The sequence below is a fragment of the Penicillium cosmopolitanum genome (assembly GCF_028827165.1).
Source record: "Penicillium cosmopolitanum strain IBT 29677 chromosome Unknown utg000006l:49.0-5199605.0:1.0-5204138.0, whole genome shotgun sequence".
Lineage (NCBI taxonomy): Eukaryota > Fungi > Ascomycota > Eurotiomycetes > Eurotiales > Aspergillaceae > Penicillium > Penicillium cosmopolitanum.
This window is the reverse complement of record NW_026622676.1, coordinates 1,432,058-1,453,588: the sequence shown is the minus strand read 5'-3', so window position 1 is coordinate 1,453,588 and position 21,531 is coordinate 1,432,058. Positions and strand designations below refer to the sequence as shown.

Sequence of the window (21,531 nt, the reverse complement as noted above, 5' to 3'; positions counted from 1 at the left end):
ATAAACCAAACCGGGCCTGGAACGGCACATTGGGCCATTTAAAAGGAAATAAGCTTCTAGATACATAATTGGAAGATTCCAGAGAACAAGAGATTCTTATATCGAGTACAAACCAACCCCGTAGCACGACAGTCATGCTCCAATACTCGGCCACATCCTCAGACATGAGCTGTACAATATCAACACCAAACTGTTTCGTCCCGGACACGGACACGGAAACAGAAACAGAAGCCATCATCGCCGTCACCCGGGGCTTCCTCGCCGCGCTGAGCGCAAAGTCACGCGTCGACTTTGAAAAGCATTGTGTTCGCGCTGGCGGGATGACTCTTTCACCTCCATCACCTACAGCTCTTCGATTCTGCACTATCGGGTCGTTCATCGAGTACATGGCGACGTTAAAAGACGATATTGACGAGCGTATCTGGGACCCCGAGGTCAAGATTCAAGAAGCGGGAAATCTTGCTGCGGTGTGGGCACCATTCCGGGCAAAAATCAATGGTGTTGTGGACCATGTTGGTGTTGAACTGTTTGTGCTGCATAAGTTGAATGGCGAGTGGAAGGTTACTGGACTGGCAGATTCTTGTCGACGACCGACTGTCGAGGAGATGGGGATGGAGTGACGCATACCTGTGAGAAAATACTAGTAGGAGTAGATGAGCGTGGAGTTCGGGAGGAATTCTTGATCTTTTGTGACTAATTTTCATTCCTTTTAGGTGTAAGATTTAATATTCAATAGCCTGGTCGAGAATCAATTTCCGCTTCATTTAGACATAACTGCGTTTGCCCATATATAATAACACTCCTTATCCAAGACAGTCAGCATAGCAACGGTATAACCCTATACCCTATACCCTTATGGTGGAGAAATCGGCGACTGAATTTGACCTTCCAGCTCAGTTCTTGTATTGCTAGTGCTCAGTTCAGCAGGGTTATAATTCCCTGGAAGCTCAACCACGCGGATAGGCGCATTCGACGACCCTTGAGTGGATGAGGGTGCTGCTACCTGCTTCTTGGTACTATCCAAGGTCGCGATATCCCGTCCAAAAGAAGATGGTGAGGTATAGGTATCTGGTGAGCCATATCCAGAAGGTGCATATCCCATATTAGGCACTAGGTTTTGCGAAGGTGCCCGACGACGTTGACCGATGAAAAATAAAATTCCCCCCGAATATCGCAACACCTGCTACCACACCGATGACGATTCCTGCGATTGATCCGCCAGATAACCTAGTCTCAGATCCAGATCCAGATCCAGATGACGACGTGTTCGTCGGTGTGGTACTAGTTGCGGGTTGTGTGGAGGTAGACGAACTCGTCGTGGTCATTGAAGATGTGGTACTCGCGCTTGAATCGACCTTGAACGAATTTATCGCTGCGGACGCATTCTTGCTGAGAAAATGAGATGCCCACCCACCTGCCACACCCGAGCAGTCACTGTTTCCGTATAAAGAGATCTCAAACGGACCCTCTTCAGAATCATACTCAAACAGCTTTCCCTTGGGGTTGCTGATCTTTGTACAGGACATAGAACTTTTCGAATGCTCGACAAATGACGCATCCGATGCATTTCGCCAAACAAATGTCCACGCCTCTGTCAACGGCAGCAGAGAAAGCGCATTTAGCACTAGCAAGAGTATCTTCACCTGCATTGTGAATATAAGGTAAGAGTTGAGAAAAAGCGAGATTAGCTTCACTATGTTGCTGCGCGGGGAGTCAACCAGAGTCCTTTATGTCACTGCAATAATGCGCAAGGGGGACATTGGGTGTGAGCAGAACCTCGTATTCTGTGTTCATCGTGTTGATCACAGCTGAGCAGCTGGGCATGTAAGTGGACAGGTGAATCCCTTGGATCTCTGATCCCTGCTAATTATGGTAAGTGATCTGCACGGGTCTGCAGGGCTCAAAGCATCTTCGATAAAGTCAGAACGAGGTCTCGTTTTGTGGGTCCTTGGCAGAAAAATTGGCGTCTGAGGCCGATCAGATAGGATCCCTCAATATTTTTGAAGGGCCTAGTCATCGGGTGGACGTTTACCTGATCCATCGGATCGGTCTTGTCACCAGGGCATCGGGGAATCGGGTCATCAGTACATCCAACGCTCACTGGGAATGCTCACATCATATTTTGGCTAACCCCCTTAAATCAAGTCACTGATGATGTTCTAGGCAGTCGTTCCGGATATATGGCATGCTCGTATATTGTGGGTTAGGATTGGCTCGTCGTGATCGTGAAGGCTATGCTTTGTTGGCCCACCGTAACCAATCAAGAGACCACAAGAATCCTTGCTGGAAGCGGCTGAAGTACGAGAATGAAGTTTATTTCATAAAGATAGCATTTATATGGAGTAGACTCTGTTATTTCAAAAATCTGTCCATCAGTTAGAAATTTTGGGGAAAAACTGTGAGTTTCCGCCCAGTTGTCAGATGTTTCAGATTACTTTATGCCATCGTGTTGATTGACAACGGAGATTTTGTCTCATGAATTCCAGTTCAAACTTGTCGCCAACCTTAGAAATGCTTGCGTAGCTAATCCATCCATTTAGAAATAGGTAAATTTTAACCTTGGAAAGTTTTAAGTGCCAGCTTCATTTTGACTGAATACCGGCCCAGTCAGTTACGTACCTACAGAATATCAACTGGAAGGACCTAGTAAAAAATAATAAAAGTCTCTGGGTCGAAGTTATAATACCTATTCACATTTATATTAAGATCCGATCTTAGACTAAATAAAACTTCTAACTAAATTAGGTTTATTAGAACAACATACTGCGCTTTACTCGCCCCAATGACGATGACAAATTTTGAACCCAAAAAGCCAACTTCAGGAGATGGTACTTGTCTGGTACGAGTCGGGGCAGAATTTAATCCTCTCCATAGCATAGTGAATACTTTAAATTATTTTCTCGTCATTCTAGTCGTATTATTTGATTATACACCGGGATAACTCGAAATAACCTGTAAGCCTGCTCAATACTAGTACAGGGCCTAGCAGTAATTTCGGGGCCGCTCTTTCTTCCGCGGTTCCGAGTATTAAATGAGTTTTGAATTCGGTTCCAGCAGGTATTAAATCAAACGGTGCCAGTGTATTTATTCGCTTAACCAATAGGCCATTCAATCAGCATGAAGTACCCCTGAGCTCTAGCAATTTCAAAGTAAATCTTCAAGCATGTTATTTGGCACTGTATGCTTAGTATTAAACAACTAGCGCCTAGGTGTCAAACTCAATGGCCTCGTAGGAATTAATACTAGACTCTAATTAGTAGATCGAGATTCTTCGAGACAAAAAATCTCACTGAAACATTTTCATATTGTTGAGGAATGAAGCTCGGGCACCAATATCGCTTCCTTGTTGCCGCGTTACCTCCTAGATATCTAGGCGTTCGCATGCATCCACCACTTCCATGGTTCCGAGTTTTTATCTATATTTACCATGCAAACTTCGCAAGGGGACGAATATAAATCCTGCCAGTGTCCAGGGGTAGGTTCCGAGGTCCCATCAAAACTTGAACCCCTCTCCGGATAAACCTCGGTGTTGGTGGATGTCACTCACACCAATCTGGACATTCATCCGTGAAACTTTCCGCACTAATCCCCGCGACCTGAACTAATTCTCGCAGTACTACCTTGAAGAAGCAAACTTCAGTCCCCACCTGAAGCACTGCCCTCTTCTTTCCGGAATTCGGTCCTCATCATCGCCGAGATCTCCGGAGTCCGAGAGCTTGACATTGTCACGGCAATCAGTTCCGGTAGATCTAGTACACGCGAGTCCATCTGAAGCGAGTTTGTTTATCATCCGAATGCTGATCATCAACAATTCGGGTGTGGGGCCCAAGTCTTCCCCGCATATGCACTCCCGCCCCCGGTTTTTCTTCGGAGTATATGAAGATGGGGAAAACCCAGGCTACTAGAGAGTCATGAAGGATCATTAACAATTGTCGTTCTTCTTTTCAGCCACAATGATTCAACTTGCACTTGGCATTGCCATCTTGTTGGCGACTGTCCATGCTGCACCAAGCACCAAGTCTCCAACTGCGACTGTTCGCAACGGAACTTATTCCGGAGTCCACAGTAGCACATACGACCAGGATTTCTTTTTGGGGATCCCATATGCTCAGCAGCCGGTAGGAAACTTACGCTTTACGGTGCCGCAGTCACTGAATGAAAGTTGGGATGGAGTTCATGATGCGAAGGATTATTCTGATATTTGTGTTGGATACGGGGTTGGTATTACTCTTTGTTTTTCTACGGCTATTTGATTGCTAAATATTGCTTAGACGGACTCTATCTGGTATCCTCAGTCGGAAGCTTGTCTCACACTTAACGTGATTCGCGATTCTTCTGCGAAGAAAAGTTCCAAGCTCCCTGTCGGGGTTTGGATACACGGCGGAGGATTCTACATGGGATCAGGAGCCGATCAACGTTACAACATGTCTACGATTGTAGACAACTCGTACAGAATTGGTAAATGCCTTCCATCATGCTGAAGTAAATTCTGTCAAGCATTTTAATCTGATGTCGAAACTTTATAGGCAAGCCATTCATTGCTGTTACACTCAACTATAGACTTTCTGCATGGGGGTTTATCAGTTCAAGCCAAGTTTCTGACACAGGCAATACAAATCTCGGCCTAAGAGATCAGAGACTGGCACTTCAGTGGATTCGAGAGAATATCGCTGCTTTTGGTGGAGATCCCGATAAGGTCACCATTTGGGGCGAATCGGCTGGCGGTATGTCGGTGGGCTATCATCTCACAGCATATGGCGGCCGAGATGATAAGCTATTTAGAGCTGGGATTATGGAATCCGGAGGCTCAATTGCGGCCGGTCCATCAAACTATACGACATATCAGTCATCCTATGATGAAATCGTTTCTCAGGTCGATTGTACAAACACAGAAGACACACTTCAATGCTTGCGAGAAGTACCATTTGAGCGCCTTAATTCCGTTCTCAACGGAACATATGGGTATTCTGAGTACAATTTCTCTCTCCGGTGGTTGACGGAGACTTTGTTAGAGAATGGGGAAGCATCCAACTCGACAAGCATGAGTTTGTCAAAGTTCCTATCATTTCCGGGACCAACACAGATGAAGGCACGGCCTTCGGACCAAGAGGGATAAACACCACCAAGCAATTCTATGAGTATCTTACGGGTCAGAAAGCCTACCCCTCTCTCACATCCCTTTGCTAACCCCGTCTCAGATGGCTCGCTCGACTTCCAAACACCTCCAAATGTCGCGAGGAAGATTCTCGAATTGTACCCAGACATCCCCTCGCAGGGTATTCCTGAATTTTTGGGTGATAAGCGAGTTCCTTCAAATGGCTACCAATGGAGACGTACAAGTGCTTTTTCGGGTGACTTTGTAATGCACGCAAATCGACGACGGCAATGCGAAGCGTGGACGGAAGCCTCCACACCAGCATACTGCTATCGATTCAACGTACGCTCGGCTGATGTGCCGATCCTTAGTGGAGCGACTCATTTTGAAGAAGTTTCGTTTGTCTTTCACAATATCGCTGGGCTGGGCTATCATTATGGAAAGCCTTTTGCAGGGGTCCCACAGTCATATATTGATCTGAGCTCCATGATGACGAGTATGTGGGCTTCATTCATTCATGATCTGAACCCGAACTCCGGGGTAGTCAATCAGAGTATTCGTTGGGGAGTCTATGATAACGAAAAGCCATTGGACCTGTTCTTGGATGCCAACACGACTAGTCACATGGAACCTGATACCTGGCGCAAGGAGGGAATCGACTATATCAACTCAGTTGCCCGAAAGTTCTGGCGATAGGTACTGGGAGCTGGCAGCCACTCAATTGGATCAAATTCAGCGGATAACCAGTTTCCATCTTGAGAATAATCCGATTTTTTTTTCTGTTTTCAGAATTTAAATGTTATTATGATGCGCATTGTCATTAGCTGATCATCTCTTTGTCAATTCCAACAAAGCCTTTGTATGAACCAAGAATGGATTAGTTCATTAAGTCTTATTGGTGAAGGTCACTGGTTCATGAAAAGTTCAATTTAATGAGACAATAACTCTTGCAAGCTGGAATAAAAGCTGGGAGCATGTCAAACCGTCCTTCAAACTGTTCAATATATTAGGGTCAGAGCAAGGAGCATCAACTTTTCCATCAGGTAAAGAATTGAAATAATCCCATTTTATTTCTAAGCTCTTTCAAATTCATCTTGATATTCTTTACTTTTTCCATAATGACAGATGAGTGTGGCCCCAACAGCTACAAAAACTGCTCCAATACAGCCCATACTAACAGGCAAGAGGGAGTCTCTACAACTGAAAGCTCCGTCGGCAATTCTGCTCGACAGCCTCTTAATATTCCTCTTGGCGATATTATCAGGGAACAAGCAATACATCAAGGTGAACGTTCGTTGTATGCTTCATTTCTAACTCAACGAGATGGTTATGTGGCCTGGATTCAAGCAAATATAAGCATGCTTTCCGATGATCAGTCTCTTGCACTCTCTGAGACCGAGAGAATGCTCAATACTATTTCACGTGGTCTGTCCGTATTGTTCCTCCTCCCAGTTCATTTTAATGCCGATAAGCGGCCTGGAGCTTGCTTTGGTATTCGAGCCAATAGAATCTGTCAAGCAATTCGCAAAACCATCGATATTATCAGGGGATCGACCAGTTCTGATCCAAAAATAGGCAAGCTTCTACACATAATCAGTTTACAAATTGGGCGATTAACCCTTGATGGATATGGTGAATCTGACGACAACGCTATCCGCTTTAACAATGAGGCCAATGAATATGACAATCTTTTACGGTCAAGTGTTCCTCCTTCCAGGGCGCCCCAGATCAGAGAGTGTATTATTCACCAAGTCTGGGAGCTGATGACACGCGCGACATCATTTTGCGACTGTCGCCAGTGCTACCAGGGAAGGATTTCCAGTGATTTACGATGAATGCCCGGTGGAAAATTGCCCATTGATGGATGCTTATTATGTTTTCAATACTACTTTCATGCTGTATTCTTTTGCAGAGAAATTATGAATAGCATTCTTGTGATTTTTATTATATTGCCAGTATTAAACAAATCATTACCTGGAATAAATCCCCACTGTTAATATCAGTAGCTGAATTTGAATGTTTTACCACTTCTTCGCCAGTTGAACCGTCCTTGAAAGATCTCGTCGGAATGCGTTGGATATTCCTGCTAGTAAAGCAATTTAATAAATGAATAGCGCTATGTGGTAGATGCTGGTAATATATGGTAACTTCCTAGAAACAAGGAACTCCAACTCCTCCGTTCTCATAATTCATCGATAGATGGCATCTCATCCAATGTTGTTGCCTCTTGAGTGATTTCCTCGGATACACACTTTTGACATTGACACGGAAATTTGAAAGATTTTCTAAGATGCTCACGACGAGAATCTCGGTCCGCAAATTGCGTCAGGTCAAAATATGAGATGCAGCATTCTTCTCCAGGAAGAATGTCGCGTGAAGCCACGAAAACCATTCGACCCATTTCATCTGGCTTGTGAACTATCTATAAAAGAAATTAGTACTTTTTGGCCAGCAAAAAAAGGAGGAATGACGAGTGCGGAGATTTCTTTTACATTCGGCACGCAGGAATGATTGGCTATTGATGCCGTGGGATAGACGGCCGCGGCGAACTGTTCTCCTCGATCCACTGGGGGATTCGGCGATTGCAGAGCACCAGTTTCGCGAGGATACAGGCCAAAAGAGTTTGCTTCTTCTTGGCAGATAAGATGAAGTATTCGCTCGGCATCCAACCCATGGGGCAGGGCAAGGCTATGCTTTAGATATTTCTTCACAAGCAACGTCCACGATCGGACCTGGTCGTGAGCCCAGGTATCAACTGATCCACATAATGAGTCAATCGCCGCCCAGCCATGTTTCCAAAGTTGGGCTTTCAACGCGGCGGTGTTGCCGACCGACGCAGGTGAATTTCGCATCTCGGCATGCCGGGTGGCTAAGAGGCGAACAATCAACCACATCATGCCGAAATCATATTCACCCCTTTTTGCCCTAATCGGACCTGCATATCTTTTGAGCCAGGTACATTCAAATTCGTGTCGGTATTCATCGGTGCTCTGGCAAGTATTACTACACCATGCAACGTCGGGAATGCAAGCTTTAGGGCAAGGGAGTCGCCCTAGTTGGCGGATAGCGCGACGATTACAAGCGGGATTGCTGCAAAGGAGATCATCGTTGGATTCCGGCTCATCCACGACTGGGATAACTGCGTATGGGCGATCAACAAGAAGGCGGGTGCCTTTCAGAACAAGGCCCGACACTCGAAATTGGCGGCCCTTGATCGGGTCAACGCTCTCAATCAAATGCGGGTGGATCCAGTTGGGCGTCTGGGAAATCGCATCTACGCGAATTGGCGTCGATGAATCGACAGTGATATATACGACCTCGGACATGGTGCTCTGGTGGTACTGGGGGCTCGGGCAGGGCGCAATTGGGTCTGTGGTGCTTACAAAATCGAATTTTGAGGTCAAGGGCAAATTTTTTGCACTGGATTTGTGCTCTGAACAGGACCGCACTGCTGAGCAATCCGTTTGGTTCTGGTGGACGAGTGGGCCGGTTATTCGCCATCTGGGCCGCGTCCAGCCAATACAATTGCCATCCACAGCCCCGAGGTGAGGTTATTCCGAGCGGCCGCGGATGATTGGCGGTACTATCCCACGCATAATTTCATGCATACCATTGGCCAATGAAGCTTAGCTTAAACTCGACAATATGTACATGCAAGGAAGCAGTGAGATTTTTCATAGGTCTTGCTCTCTTCGCTTTGTTTGTGGACCTTCAAGTGCCAACGGGCGGTGTTTTATTCCAAATCCTATGACGCCAAAATTCTTTTTTTGATTTAGTTGAGATCGGAATTGAAAGAGCAAGCTTGACTGGCTTTTCGCTGCCACAAAGCGTCGACAGCGAGTTGATTAATTGTTGATGTGAAAAAAAAAAATGAAAAAAAAAGAGGAATGCCTCGCGGACCCACATTTCGGCATAACTTCATCAATAGAAAATAAGTGGGAGCAGAAATCCAGACCACAACCTCATAGAAAGATGTTATCAATGCTCTCTTTGTCCCATCAATAACCAGTCCGATTTCAAACCCTGAAGGACTACGAGACAGGGGCTTGAAACTTGCCGAGTCGGGTCCTCAAGAATTTGGATCAGTCCGAGACCATTAAAATTGAACACAAAGATAAATACTGGTTAGGCACAGCTTGCATAGCAAAATGCGGGTACATAAGCGAGATTATGATATAAAATAAATGGTATTGATTCTTTGTCAACTGAATGATGAGAAAGAAATCAGGTGAGTCGGACTCTTTAAGGGCGAATTCCTACAATAGAATAGAAAATGCTGGGTTGCAGTTGTCACAATCGCAAGGCCCCGATGAAATACAAAGACCCGAATGTTCTTAATTATTAGTATGATCTCCAACTGCTCACCTCACAATTCTTCCATTGAGTTTGACTTCTCATATTATTCGGCATGCCATTTTCCTACAACGAATTTAAGAAAAGTCGCAAAGACTGGGTCAAAGAGCTTCAATATTTCAACAAGGTATGGTACAGGTCCCGAAAAGGTGGACGAAACCATTGGAAGCGCAAGCAAGATTTTCTCGAAACGCTCCAAAGCCAGCTCAATCAACTTCTAGAAACTAACATCAGTGAATTGACCACGGTCAAATGCTTTGAAACGAAGGTCCGCGAGATCTTGGAGGCAATCAAAATAGTAAATGAGGATGTGGTTATTCGTGGAGAGGTACTGAATATGATCACTATGGCAATTAGCCGACTGACCTTTGAGGACGGATTTGGGGTAAACGACACCTTTGCAATGGAATGGGACAAGCGGGTAATGAAGACCGATGAAGAATGGCGTAAGAATGCGCCAAGGGATGGAGATGTACAAGATTTTAGACGGGAACAACTTCGTTCCATATGGGCACGCCTCTCTGTGGTCTTTGAGGATTGCAATTGCCTCCAGTGTATTAAGCGCCGCCCTTCATCCAATGCATCTAGCGAGGTTTCAAAGACTCGTACTGCGTTGGCATTCATGCGACACCATTGGCAAACTCTATTTTCAGGTATCTGATATTTGAAACTACAATCTCATTCATTCTATTAATTTGAATCAAATTCATTGGAAACTTGCTTACGCGCTCCATATTTTCTCATCGACAAACATAGTAAAATTATCGACTTAATCAACCTACTCTCATGACTTTTGGCTTGTTCGTTGTTATCGTGGGTATCTTCTGACAAAGGAGAAAAAACAATGGCCATTTTTTGGATGAAAGAGCTCTTTAAGCCCTTTGATTAACTCAAACCTCAAACCTCTATTCTACTATATTGACTAATATCGACATTTTCTTAAGCTACATAAATAGACCTCGTGGAATGGCAGGACGTGATGAAAATTTAACACAGTTACAATCGAACGCTTATAGTAATCCAGCAATACCTTACTATATACCGCTGTAGCTACTAGTAGCTTTCAGCCAAAATGACTACCACATCTAGTCCTTCGGTCTATTCTCCAATTTTTCTAATTGCCCGAGAAAACATTGTTAGGTCCCTCAGAGACAAGGGAAGCGTCTAATTACAGATCCTGAAAAGAAATATGAAGACCTTGAGGCTTTTTTCAAAGAAAACACTAACTATCTTAATATCTTACTGAGAGCTGACATATGTGAGCAGAAAACCGGAAAATGCTTCCTAGCCAAAGTCAAGCTAATAAAGTGGGTAATTGACGAGTCAATCGAAGATGATCATGTGGGTATCGACCAATGGACCGAAATCTTGGAAATTCTTGCAATGCAGGTGGGTAGGTTAACCCTTGAGCGATATAATACCTCTGATAAGTATGCTTATAATATGAACGAGGAGGCAAAAGCACATAACAAGAAATGGGGAGAAATCACAGACCAGGAGGATAAGGATGGGGAAGATCAGAAGAGGCAGCGTTGGCTGCATTCGACGTGGCATCATTTTAAGTGGTACGATCAAACATGTAAGTGTTACCAATGCCTTGAGTTTGTGAAGCGCAACCCTCTACAGCTTGGTTGGAGAATCGGAGTATGAAACCTCTGAAAGGGTGTAGCTGATGATGATTATTTGAGCAGATTCAAGGGCGAACTTAAGTAAAAGTGGCCCCGGTATGTCCATGATTGCATAGTTGGCCATGGCCGTTAAGCAATTTTTTGAAAACCCAACGCCCTTTACCCAAAGTCAACATGGACGGACGGAGCCGAGCTATTGATTGTACCTGGGAAGAAAAGTCCAAGATTTTTGCTTCGAAAAGAGATGATCTAGTTCGCCAGTGTAAAGAACTACAAAAAAAAGTGGCTGCAACCTTGAAAAGCCCTTTCGAGACAAGTGACGATGGGCATGGCAACAGTCTAGCTCTCCGTAAGTCAATGAACGACTTTTTCATGCAACTGCTTCATCTTCTGTACACACTGGATCAGATAGGCATAGATGAGACAAAAGCAGGCCTATGTTTCCGCCCGAAAATGAAGATACTCGATTTTATTATTGGAGGCGTCGTTAAGAATGGCTCAGTGAGACTGGCCGATCATCGAGGGATTCTTGATGTCGTCGGCACACACTTTGGAAGACTTACCCTCGACCCCGATGGAATGTGGGATGAAAGCGCAGCTCGAATGGATTACAAGGCAGACAAGGTATTTAAGCATTACCGTGACCTTGCTGGGCACGCCAACCACTGCCTCCGTAGAAGCGAAGTTCTTACGCGGGACTTGAGGTGGTTTCACGACTGTTGGCGCCTGGTTGCCTGGTATGAACCACAGTGTGGTTGTTTACAATGTACCTCCAGGTCCCAAGTGTGCACTTTCCGGGAGGTATGTTGGATGCAGGATGATTATGAGGTTGTAAATCGTGTCAGGATTTCACCGGGGGTCGAGACCTTAGATCCTCTAGAGGTTTGGGAGGTGGAGATGAATGATTATTTGGGTGAGACTTACTAGAAGGTGTGGGAGGAGTTTGAAGGTATCGTGACAGATACTTCATTTCTTTTGCTAGAGTTGATTTAATAATGGCCAGTAACCAATCTCTTTCTTTGTTTCTAACAATTTACAAGTCTCAGCAATTGTCTCATATCAATAGCTACTAGTACCAACTAGCCGTATCTTGGCTACTACCTCAACTATCACCATGTAACCAAACTAAAAGTAACATTCATAGTTCGCCCCCACAACGAGTCGGACAAACATAGGCATGACTTTACCTAACCTGTCTTAGTATACCATCTATACCTCGATAACCTTGGAATATAACGACCAATCTGTATCTATCACGTGTTTATTATAATCACATGTCAAGATCCAAATTTAATCTAAAAGTACTACGTCATGACAAGCCAGTTGTAGATTTGAGCCACCACCGCCCCCAACTTGAAAGCGAGGTCGAGGCCTCACCCGGATCTTCCGAGAGTGGGGTCTCAGACCATGTGGCCATCTCGATTTCGATCCCTCGATTGCCTCTAAATTAATGTCTCAACGGTCTCAGCGCCACCGGCGGGTTTCATAATAGATATGAATTGCATCCGAGGTTCATGAGTTCGGATCCGACGGCGCCGAGGATATCCCAGCTTAGTCAGGCAATTAATTAATCAATTTAGGTTCTCTCCATGTCGTCATTGGATTAGACTAGTCAAATTGTGCCAAATACAGTAGTTTAATCTCGAACATGCTAGAGAAAGCTAGTTCCAAAAAAACAAAAGGTAACGCTTCGCTTCCAAACATCAACGCAAACTAGTTAGTATGAATGACGGAGTGCACGGGAAGTTCCCATAAACAATCATAATCATCTACCGCCAATTATCCGATCTAGAAGTCGTCGCCGGAGACTATTAAACTAAGCGTAAGGAGTAAATAATAGTCGAATGTTATTTACCGGGACGGGACGTGGAGGCAAATGCCGATCGCAAAACAAGATGCCGATCGAGATCTCGCATGGGGTTCACGCACGACTTGCTCTCCTCCACCAGTTCACGATCAACGTAACCCTCTTCTAGACATGTCTTAGCCATGCCCCCATCCATTATTGAATTTTCCGACTCATCGCCGAGCCGCAATCTCGTCGCAGAGAACGAGTGGGCCGATTTACGTAGCTATTTACAGCGTGGCTGTTTGTCGCATCTAAATTCCAGCGCGTTAAAACGAGGCGCTTATAGAGTGGATCCTCCGATGCAATCAGGTGGAGAGCCACTATTGAATTCTTTTCCAGTTACGACCGCGAATTCTAAAGGGATAAGTGGACGGCTGAGTGGGTGGATGCCATCGTCGCCAGATTTGGGTCTTGATCTAGGTACGGAGTACTCTATGCTCTATAGGGAATCCGGAGTAGTGCCTTGCTCCGTTCCGTACAAGGATTCTTCTGATCGGATTCAATGAGACTAGCGACGTGGCCCGAAGCCACATCTACCAAATGTTTCAAGGAACTCCTACCCGAAGCAGCGGGTCAAGATTCTAGCAGCCTTGCTCTGTCTGTATCTGACTGTAACTGAATACATTCATACATACCTGTACTCCGTACGAGGGAAATACTAGTACCTACCACCAAACAAAAGAAAAGCAAGTCTGCGGAAAGAAATTAAGGCACCTGAAAAAAAAGGAAAGAACCGAAACGTGAACAAAAGCAAAAAAAAAACTCACCGCTAGGCGATACACGCTGACTTGCGTGTGGGCAGCCGATCTACTGTAAGATCCCACGTCAGCTGAAAGCAAGCCCCCTAAATGAAGCAGCGATCGCCCACGCGTGCATGCAGCATGGGAGATCGGATCTCGGTCGCGATGCCAATCAGCCACGATTTCCTGCAGTACGACATCCCATGCGATATGGGTGAAAAGCGATGCGATCGTACAGTAGCGTACAGTACGTACATACGTACATAGCCCAGATGCAATCTCGTAAATATGCACCACGCATGCCACGAGCCGACGGCAGCGATCTAAGTCGGGCACATACTCGTTTGTACATACGTAGTCGGGCAATAGTGGACAAGATGGCGTCGGTTCAGGCGCTAGATGTTGGAAACCCCCTCGCGTAACCGTGGGCCATTGAGATTAAATCTGAGATCAGACCATTCGTCTGGCGGGTTGGGTATGGGGATTTTGGAGCGCTAGTTTCGTCACGATCTACCATCCGGGAGCGAGAGCGACGAGACAAAGCCGCGTTTTTGATGCTGGATGATCCTGTACGAGCAAATAGTAAGGTTCCTAAGTACAAAGTACGGACCACGGTACCACCTAAATTTCAGTAGCTTGTGCCTATGATCTCCCATGAAGTAGGTACAACGCTCATCCTACTTCGTATTCAATGTCCACCCCCCTGTCTAAGTCCCTCCACCCAGAAAAATCAAATTCAATAGCGTGCCAGACTGACGGTACTGTAGCTCGATTCATCTCCACTAGCCCCGCTCATGTCCCCCGATAGACTTTAGCCCGCGTGAGATTCCACGGTTTCTCTAGCTTTCTTTGTCTTTTTGGGACGCACGACCCATGGTCCTCAGCCGCCGCTAGTTATAGCACCGAGTGAGCACGCTTCTAATGGGAAAATAATAGTAATAAGCCTATGTGCCCCGCGCATTGCGCTGATCATGATCGGCTTGCAGAATGATTCTTCAGTACTTAGTGTTTGACCCGAAGTTGGTGCGACGGGCTGTGTATGTGTATACGCTCTGTACGGCAATTCTCCTTACATGTATGTAAGTATGAAGGGTAACTACATATACAGACACCGTACGGAGTACGGGGAGACATGCTGTCTTTGTCGATATTAATTGTCCAATGGTCTTCTCGGATAGATCCGGACTATAGATCTGGGGCACTGGGACCCCCGATCGGTGATAGTGCACCACTCCATATTACGCGTATGGCCAGGCAAATCCCGAGATCAGATCTCACCGTAGCGGTTATGTGAAATAAGCAAAAAAGGGGGGGCGGGGATGGAAAAAAGGAAAGAAAGGAAAAAGCCACCAAATACAAAGAAAAACAAAGGAAAGAAGAAGGCGCAGAAGACGAAAAGAACATGAAAGAACAAGCCGAGCTCCACTACGGAGTCCCATCATCGCGGGCCCGAATTGGTTTGGTGCGGGAGGCCCGGGCGCCCGGTAAGATATGGATCTGCTGTGGGCAGGCCCTGCAATTTCATTAATGTTTCCCATGAACCAGGTGAAATTTAGAGAGAGAGTTGGAAGAGGGGCAACCTAGCATTGCTAGAAGAAGAAAAGGGTGGATCATGAATTCCATTTACAGACCGACATTTCGGGACATCTCGCTCTCGGTCCAAGCCACTCCCAGTGTAGCCTTGTCCAGTTCCTCGGGTCCATGATGAACTTCAATATTTAATATAAGATATACAATATACATACGATCTTGCATACGTGTCAAGGTCAAAGGGCACGACTCGAGAATATCAGACAAGAGATCGATCGCAGAGGCGCAATATGGCCCCTCTAGTTCAAGATAGGGTTTGCATTGGGTACCGATCGCGAGGCTTGTGTGCCGCACGGCACAGGCCAGGGCTGATCTACTCTTGCAAGAGAACGGTGCACCTGGCGGGAGTTGGCTTGGGAGTAAACAGTACTCGTAAATTCAGGGAGAAAAAAAAAAAGATGAACCATACAATAATAATACAATACAGAATATTTCAAAATGATGCGTACGAGTACTAGTAGTACCTATAGTTGTGATGATGAGATTGACCAACTATGAACATGTAACAGAGAGCAGACTAACTACTTGTACTGCAGGATACAAGCGGCAATAAGCAATCGAGCCACAACAAACGGGCTGTTATACATAGACACCTGGGCACTAGGTAGGGATCAGAGCGAGAGCGAGCGATCATGCGAACAGACGAACAGGCATCCGCAAAACTAGTGGAAAATACAACCTGGTGCGGAGTACAGAGTCCTCGTCGTCGAGATACGAGTAAAAATATTCGCCACTTGTGGATCTATCCTGACGATGAACGGAGTACGCCGTGCGTTCGATTCTTTCATTCTATTTCAATTTCAATAACCCACCACGCTGGGACTACTATCAAAGCACGGGTAACTCCCGTATTCGAAATCAATGAAGGATTGACGGGTACCGCGAACCACAACCAACCCACTCGCCATCCCGGCCGGCACCGGATCTCGGAAGCGGAAGCGGCGACTTGGATTTTTGGGTATGGTTCGTTTGTAATCTCCATTTGCAGCCTTCAAGTTCTCCTATTGAATCATTTTTTATTTATTTCCTTTCGCACGACATGTTCGGTTCAAGCGGCGTAGCAAAGGAGAGCATGGCAATCCAATGCATGTCACTGGATAGTGTAGTGCAGTAGTTTGGTTCATCTGGTGGATGTGCAGCGCATAGTCGCGGTGGAGAATACCTTATTGGTCTTCCGCCAAGAGACTTTCCTTATTTTTCGAGCAGCCAAGCGAATAAGGAAGATGGATAGCTTCATACGGAGGGAAGTGTATAGACTATGTACGGTCAGTCCATAACACATACGCATTCAAGAAGCGTGGTAATTCGTAACTGTATGTATGTACATACGTACTCGTAGTACATTCTTATTCACCGATCTCCACAGGGATGTGTCAACGCGACCGCAACCCCGATTGGGTTGTTCATGGGCAGGACCCCCGATCAGATCAGACGAAGTGGGGAACAACGCAGACGATTTCAAATACTGCAACGATGCGATCGCTGCCATCTCATCCCATATTCTCATATCCCTGCTAGTCTCAGCCTTGGCCCGGAGCGTTGGGAAATCCACCAAATCCAAATTCAAATCCCGATCTCAGTCGGGCTCTGACTGACCCTTTCTAGGTAGTCTCTAACTTCAGTCCAGGATGGATAATCCAATCAGCACCGACGCCTCGATCAATACGGAGTAGATCCAGTGTTTCTTCCAAATCACTACTCCGTAATTCATAGCCTAACCAAGTCGATCGAACGAGATCAACAGCTACTCCTTGCCAACCCCCCACCCACATCCTCATACGAACCAACCCTCGGAAGAACGAATCGCAAAATCAAAGCTGCAGCCGATACTAGTCCCCCCTTCTCCCTCTTCTCTCCCCCACCAAGTCGATCCCTCCGAACAGGGGATAGGGCCCTTCGGACGGCCCCCCCCGAACCTCTTTCAGACGAACGGGAACCTGTCATTCTCTCGGGGATAACTCCTACAGTACGCTACGGGGAGAGTAGACTTTCAATGACAAATCTTGAGACGCGCGACGCGCCACATCACCCGTGCCCATCCCCCGCGTAGCGCTGATGATTCGCGGGAATCAAATCAAGCGGTCTGACATTTCTTTCCCACCCTTCTCAGCCCCGGGGGTTTTGCGGAGTACATAGGAGGCTACGGAGTACGGATACTCCAACAGGATAGGATGTCCACTAGGATTCAAACTTGGAGGATTTGGAATTCACCGAGTAGGAGTTGCACGGAGCGTATGGACGGGGTATACCGCTCTTTTTTTCATACGATCATAGTTACTAGAGTAGTATCTACTAGTAACTACTCCGAGTCCGTATGTACGAGTTGTATGTGTCTCTCTACGAGACAAATCCGATCAATCGTGGGGTCTCTTCCCCTCTAGCTCCTCTCTCCTCCGCCCGCTCCCCTCCCGCTCCCGCGCAGAAATAGGTACACAGACAGAGACAGAGACAGAGACAGAGACAGAGACAGAGACGGATATGGATCATGGATATGGAGCCACTTGGCCTGCATGGAGATATGTACTGCACGCTTGGCCGATCCGGGCGCCTGCCGGCTGTCGCATCATCCTAAATTTACCGAGTATCTGCAGCTGTTGCTGTGACGTTTGCTTTTGTGAGATCAGATCAGATCAGATCAGGTTAGATTTAATTCGATTGGGGTAGGAAAGGAAAACTCTGCCCACGTTCAGTTCTGTTTCGCGGAGTACAAGAAAGAATGTTTACCTCTTTTGCCACAGGCATTTTCACATACTATACGTGTTGCCCTGCCCTGCCCTGCCGTACCGAAAGTGACCCAGTTAACAGTAACCAATGCACTTTACGGATATTGTTGAAAATCTCTGTTCGCATTTTGCCTTCCAGTATTCTACTACTCTACTTTTTCGCCCCCTAGCTATGATAATGTCATGCCCAGCCTTACGCGAACGCACCAGAAGCATCGCATACATAGTAGTTACTACTTCTAGGAAGTATCAACCATGGAACGCGGGTTCGCGGGTTCGGCCGTGACTTCATCGGGAGACCGAGAGATTCCCACCCACTCGTGGCAACTCTATCTCCATAGTAGTACTCTAGAATAATCTTAATCTTGGCATGTCATCATAATTTGCAACTTTATTGGTTTTTTGGGGGCAGGAGATCTTGCGAGAAAGAGAGAAAAAAAAAAAGAATTACACTGTATCTTGCCATCAGAATTCTTCCAAATTGCCCCGCAAATCGTCATCAAAAAAATACCAGTCACAATAGACGATCGGAATATGCTATTGCAAGCTATCAATCAAGTAAAAAAAAGAGGAAAAGAGAGAGAGAGAGAGAAAAAAAACTTTCATCCATATAGACCGTGGAGATGCTAGAGAAACCAAGATCGTACACACATCAGATAATAAGGGAAGTACTAAGAAAGACATACTCAGACACGCACCGCACCGCATGCAGAGACGATGAGGAGCTCGGGGACGCGAGAATGCAGGGTATAAACCAGGATCAGAGGAGAAATGGGGAAGGGGGAGGCAAACAGTCTTGGGGGTGGGGAGGAAGGAAAAAAACAAAAAGCCTCGAATCGTTTTCGCCAAGGAGGAAAAGAAGCAAAACAGTGAGACAAAAATTGACAGAAAAGGAGGGTAATCTATGCTTTCAAGCCGGGCTCCCAACGCTGCGAGGGTATTATATAAGGGCACCGATTAGGAAGGTCCACACACGCAGTAACAAGGACAAAGACGAAAAAATCCAAAGATGATGAAATGATGCTCATGAGGGGATATTCCAAGAAGTGAAGGCGTATAAGCGTATACCAAACTGGGAAGAAATAAACCACACAACTCGTAAATCTCCCAAAAAGAGAGAAACCAACAAGAGAGCAAGCGAGAGGGTGGGGAGGTGTGAGATGAGGCGTGTAGGGTAGAGTAAGAATTAAACAAAAAGAGAAAAGAATCCAAAAAAAATCAAAAAGAACACAAGAGGATCGATCCACTGAACTCCTTTTTGCCCCCCGTTTCTATTTCCCGCCTTTTTTCCAACGCCACATGAGAAAAAGAAGCTTAATGACTGGTAGGGGATGCGGAGTCAAGCACACTCTTAGGCTTCAGGTTGGAACCCAGGGTCGCCGCCTTGTTGGCGCCCATCTTGCGAGTGAGCTTGGCGTAGTGTAGGCCACATGCGTTACAAAGCGTTCGGGCACCATCTGGACCCCGACGCCATTCTGGTGTTTCGGCTCGGTTACAGCTGTGGCAACGACCAGGAGGGGCCGCCTTCTGCAAAAAACGTGGAATGGTTAGCCATTGACAGCTCGGAAGGAGGGGAGTGGGGGTGGAAGGGGGTCCGACACCATGTCAACCACGGTGTTCAACCGCGGTGTGCACGGGGATAAATGGGTAAATCAGGGGGAGAAGGAAGAGCTGAAAGGGGAAAAGGTAAAAAAAAGGGAAATGAACGTTTGGATAACTTACTCCACGCCGTTTCTTTGCATCTGCCCCGGCAAACCCACCCGTGCCCTTGTAGTCTTCTTGGTACAGAGCCATGTGCTCGTCCTCGGGCTTGTAAGCCTTTCGTTGGGCCATTTGCTCCGCCAATGCCGCTTCCTGGTTCACGACCGCCGTTCGTATCCGGATCAACGCATCTTGGTTCCGACGCTGCATATGGAGCATGTCCTCCACCTCGTTCAGCGATGGGAGAGAACCCAGGACCGGTCCAGACCGTTGCGTTTGGTGTGCCCGTGCAGCATAATGTCGTGAAAAATCCAATGTTCGTGTGCTCATCTCGGCGATCTATTCGAATGAGGAAAAATGTCAGCCCACTTCCTTCCAAGTTTAGCCGCCAGAACAGCCCCCCAATGGTCTGCGGATCGCCATATGGCAATCTCCCAGCCGTTGATCACAAACCCGTTCATTGGGGTTCTCAAAATAGAGAAAACATTGGAATAAGACCCCCAATTTCGGGGACCAAACAATTGCGAGGGTACCAAATCAACAGGGGAGAAAATGTAAGAGAAAATCCATACCTCGTTAAGTGACGTCTCCACATCGTAGACATCCAAATGTCGCTTTACCGAGTCGCTGTGAGGTTGACCCGGTATCGGACGGGTCACGAATCCACCCTTGACTTCATCCACGCGTGGCGCACCCATGTATCGACTGTCGTAAGGAGCTTGGGGGTAGGACGGGCCAGCCGGTTGAGAGGGAGGAAAGTTGTAGTTTGGTGGGAAATGGTTGTAGCCGTTAGGGGAGGCGACACTGCCAGCAGAAGGAGGCGCGCTATAATCGTAATGGGAGGAGTTCTGAGAGCCGGAAACCGAGGTGATACCAGTTTTGGCGCTCTGCGTCGGTGACTTGCCCGTACTGAGGGAGTTGAGAGACGCGTTGCGTGACTCTTGTGTGTTGATGGAGGTGAGGCTGTTGCGCGAGGCATCGGCCTGGAGCTGGGATTGATGAGGGTAGGCTGGTTCCCGCATCAGCGATGCGGCGGGTGGTGCATTGGCGGAGAATGGATTCGGGGGGTCCTGCTGGACCTTCTGCGCCGGGGCGCCCGATTAAATGTGAAGGTGGTGCGGTATGTCCGGGTTGTGATTGAGGAGCAGAGGTAGGGGCGGGGTATGGGAGGGAAGGGTCGTTGCCCAGGGCCTCGTGGATGGATGGGAGGGACTGTCGCGGGGTGGCTTTATCCTTTTCATCTTCCAGGGTCCGGCGCGACTCTGATGGCGAAACATAGCCGGATTGTGAAGGTGTGTTGGTCGCGTGCGTCGCATAGGCGTACGGTAGCGGTTGTCCGGAGTACATATTGCTCGGGCTGAGTAGAGGGGTCGGCGAAGCAGCGTGCTTGGAATACCCCGAACCGTCCTTACCGAGGAAACCGATGGCAGGCAAAGGGTCTCTGTGAAAAGGTGGTTAGCATTATATTCTCAACTAGCGCCTAGCGCCTTGAAGCTTGGGGGGGGGGGGAGCTGGGTGCTTGGTTGCGTGCGCGTGGCGCCCGCGCGCGCGCAAGCAAGCAAGCATCCAGCAGGATGATGACAACACACCTGTGCCTAGATGCGGCTTCCAAAGACCCCATCACGTTCTGAAGGAACAACCGGAAAGGAGACTTGTCACGATAGAAGTCCCAACTTCATCAACGTCAGATGGGGAGGGGTGGTGGTGGTGGTGGTGGTGGAGGGGAAAAGTGGAAGTTTGGGCCGATCGCGAATGAGTGGAACAAGAGGAACGATCGAAAGGAAAGTGATCTCTGGAAACGATCTCGATGGGCGAAAGAGTCGTAGATAAGTCAAGGATCCGGCCGAATGAA

At 47.0% G+C, this 21,531-nt stretch overlaps 9 protein-coding genes across 9 annotated transcripts; 6 read left to right on the top strand and 3 right to left on the bottom strand.

Annotated features, from left to right (window-relative positions):
• Window positions 1-134: 134 nt before the first annotated feature.
• Window positions 135-620, top strand: N7509_005082 (uncharacterized protein; the record flags this gene model as incomplete). The annotated part of the gene is made up of 1 exon (XM_056629719.1): window positions 135-620. The coding sequence occupies one exon, from the start codon at window positions 135-137 to the stop codon at window positions 618-620; it is 486 nt and encodes a 161-aa protein (XP_056489021.1).
• Window positions 621-1,103: 483 nt separating this feature from the next.
• On the bottom strand, window positions 1,104-1,649 carry N7509_005081 (uncharacterized protein; the record flags this gene model as incomplete). The annotated part of the gene is made up of 1 exon (XM_056629718.1): window positions 1,104-1,649. One exon carries the CDS (start codon window positions 1,647-1,649, stop codon window positions 1,104-1,106), a length of 546 nt encoding a protein of 181 aa, XP_056489020.1.
• Window positions 1,650-3,953: 2,304 nt separating this feature from the next.
• On the top strand, window positions 3,954-5,791 carry N7509_005080 (uncharacterized protein; the record flags this gene model as incomplete). Its single annotated transcript, XM_056629717.1, has 5 exons — window positions 3,954-4,217; window positions 4,272-4,458; window positions 4,527-4,962; window positions 5,013-5,149; window positions 5,199-5,791. 5 exons carry the CDS (start codon window positions 3,954-3,956, stop codon window positions 5,789-5,791), a joined length of 1,617 nt encoding a protein of 538 aa, XP_056489019.1.
• Window positions 5,792-6,213: 422 nt separating this feature from the next.
• On the top strand, window positions 6,214-6,930 carry N7509_005079 (uncharacterized protein; the record flags this gene model as incomplete). Its single annotated transcript, XM_056629716.1, has 1 exon — window positions 6,214-6,930. One exon carries the CDS (start codon window positions 6,214-6,216, stop codon window positions 6,928-6,930), a length of 717 nt encoding a protein of 238 aa, XP_056489018.1.
• Window positions 6,931-7,277: 347 nt separating this feature from the next.
• N7509_005078 (SET domain-containing protein) lies at window positions 7,278-8,421 on the bottom strand (the record flags this gene model as incomplete). Its single annotated transcript, XM_056629715.1, has 2 exons — window positions 7,278-7,517; window positions 7,588-8,421. The coding sequence occupies 2 exons, from the start codon at window positions 8,419-8,421 to the stop codon at window positions 7,278-7,280; spliced, it is 1,074 nt and encodes a 357-aa protein (XP_056489017.1).
• Window positions 8,422-9,503: 1,082 nt separating this feature from the next.
• N7509_005077 (uncharacterized protein) lies at window positions 9,504-10,109 on the top strand (the record flags this gene model as incomplete). The annotated part of the gene is made up of 1 exon (XM_056629714.1): window positions 9,504-10,109. The coding sequence occupies one exon, from the start codon at window positions 9,504-9,506 to the stop codon at window positions 10,107-10,109; it is 606 nt and encodes a 201-aa protein (XP_056489016.1).
• A 411-nt stretch (window positions 10,110-10,520) lies between these two features.
• N7509_005076 (uncharacterized protein) lies at window positions 10,521-11,117 on the top strand (the record flags this gene model as incomplete). The annotated part of the gene is made up of 3 exons (XM_056629713.1): window positions 10,521-10,544; window positions 10,757-11,013; window positions 11,075-11,117. The coding sequence occupies 3 exons, from the start codon at window positions 10,521-10,523 to the stop codon at window positions 11,115-11,117; spliced, it is 324 nt and encodes a 107-aa protein (XP_056489015.1).
• Window positions 11,118-11,250: 133 nt separating this feature from the next.
• Window positions 11,251-12,003, top strand: N7509_005075 (uncharacterized protein; the record flags this gene model as incomplete). The annotated part of the gene is made up of 1 exon (XM_056629712.1): window positions 11,251-12,003. One exon carries the CDS (start codon window positions 11,251-11,253, stop codon window positions 12,001-12,003), a length of 753 nt encoding a protein of 250 aa, XP_056489014.1.
• Window positions 12,004-19,292: 7,289 nt separating this feature from the next.
• Window positions 19,293-21,300, bottom strand: nsdD (GATA-type sexual development transcription factor NsdD; the record flags this gene model as incomplete). The annotated part of the gene is made up of 5 exons (XM_056629711.1): window positions 19,293-19,505; window positions 19,701-20,018; window positions 20,252-20,688; window positions 20,759-21,120; window positions 21,269-21,300. 5 exons carry the CDS (start codon window positions 21,298-21,300, stop codon window positions 19,293-19,295), a joined length of 1,362 nt encoding a protein of 453 aa, XP_056489013.1.
• Between the last annotated feature and the right edge of the window lie 231 nt (window positions 21,301-21,531).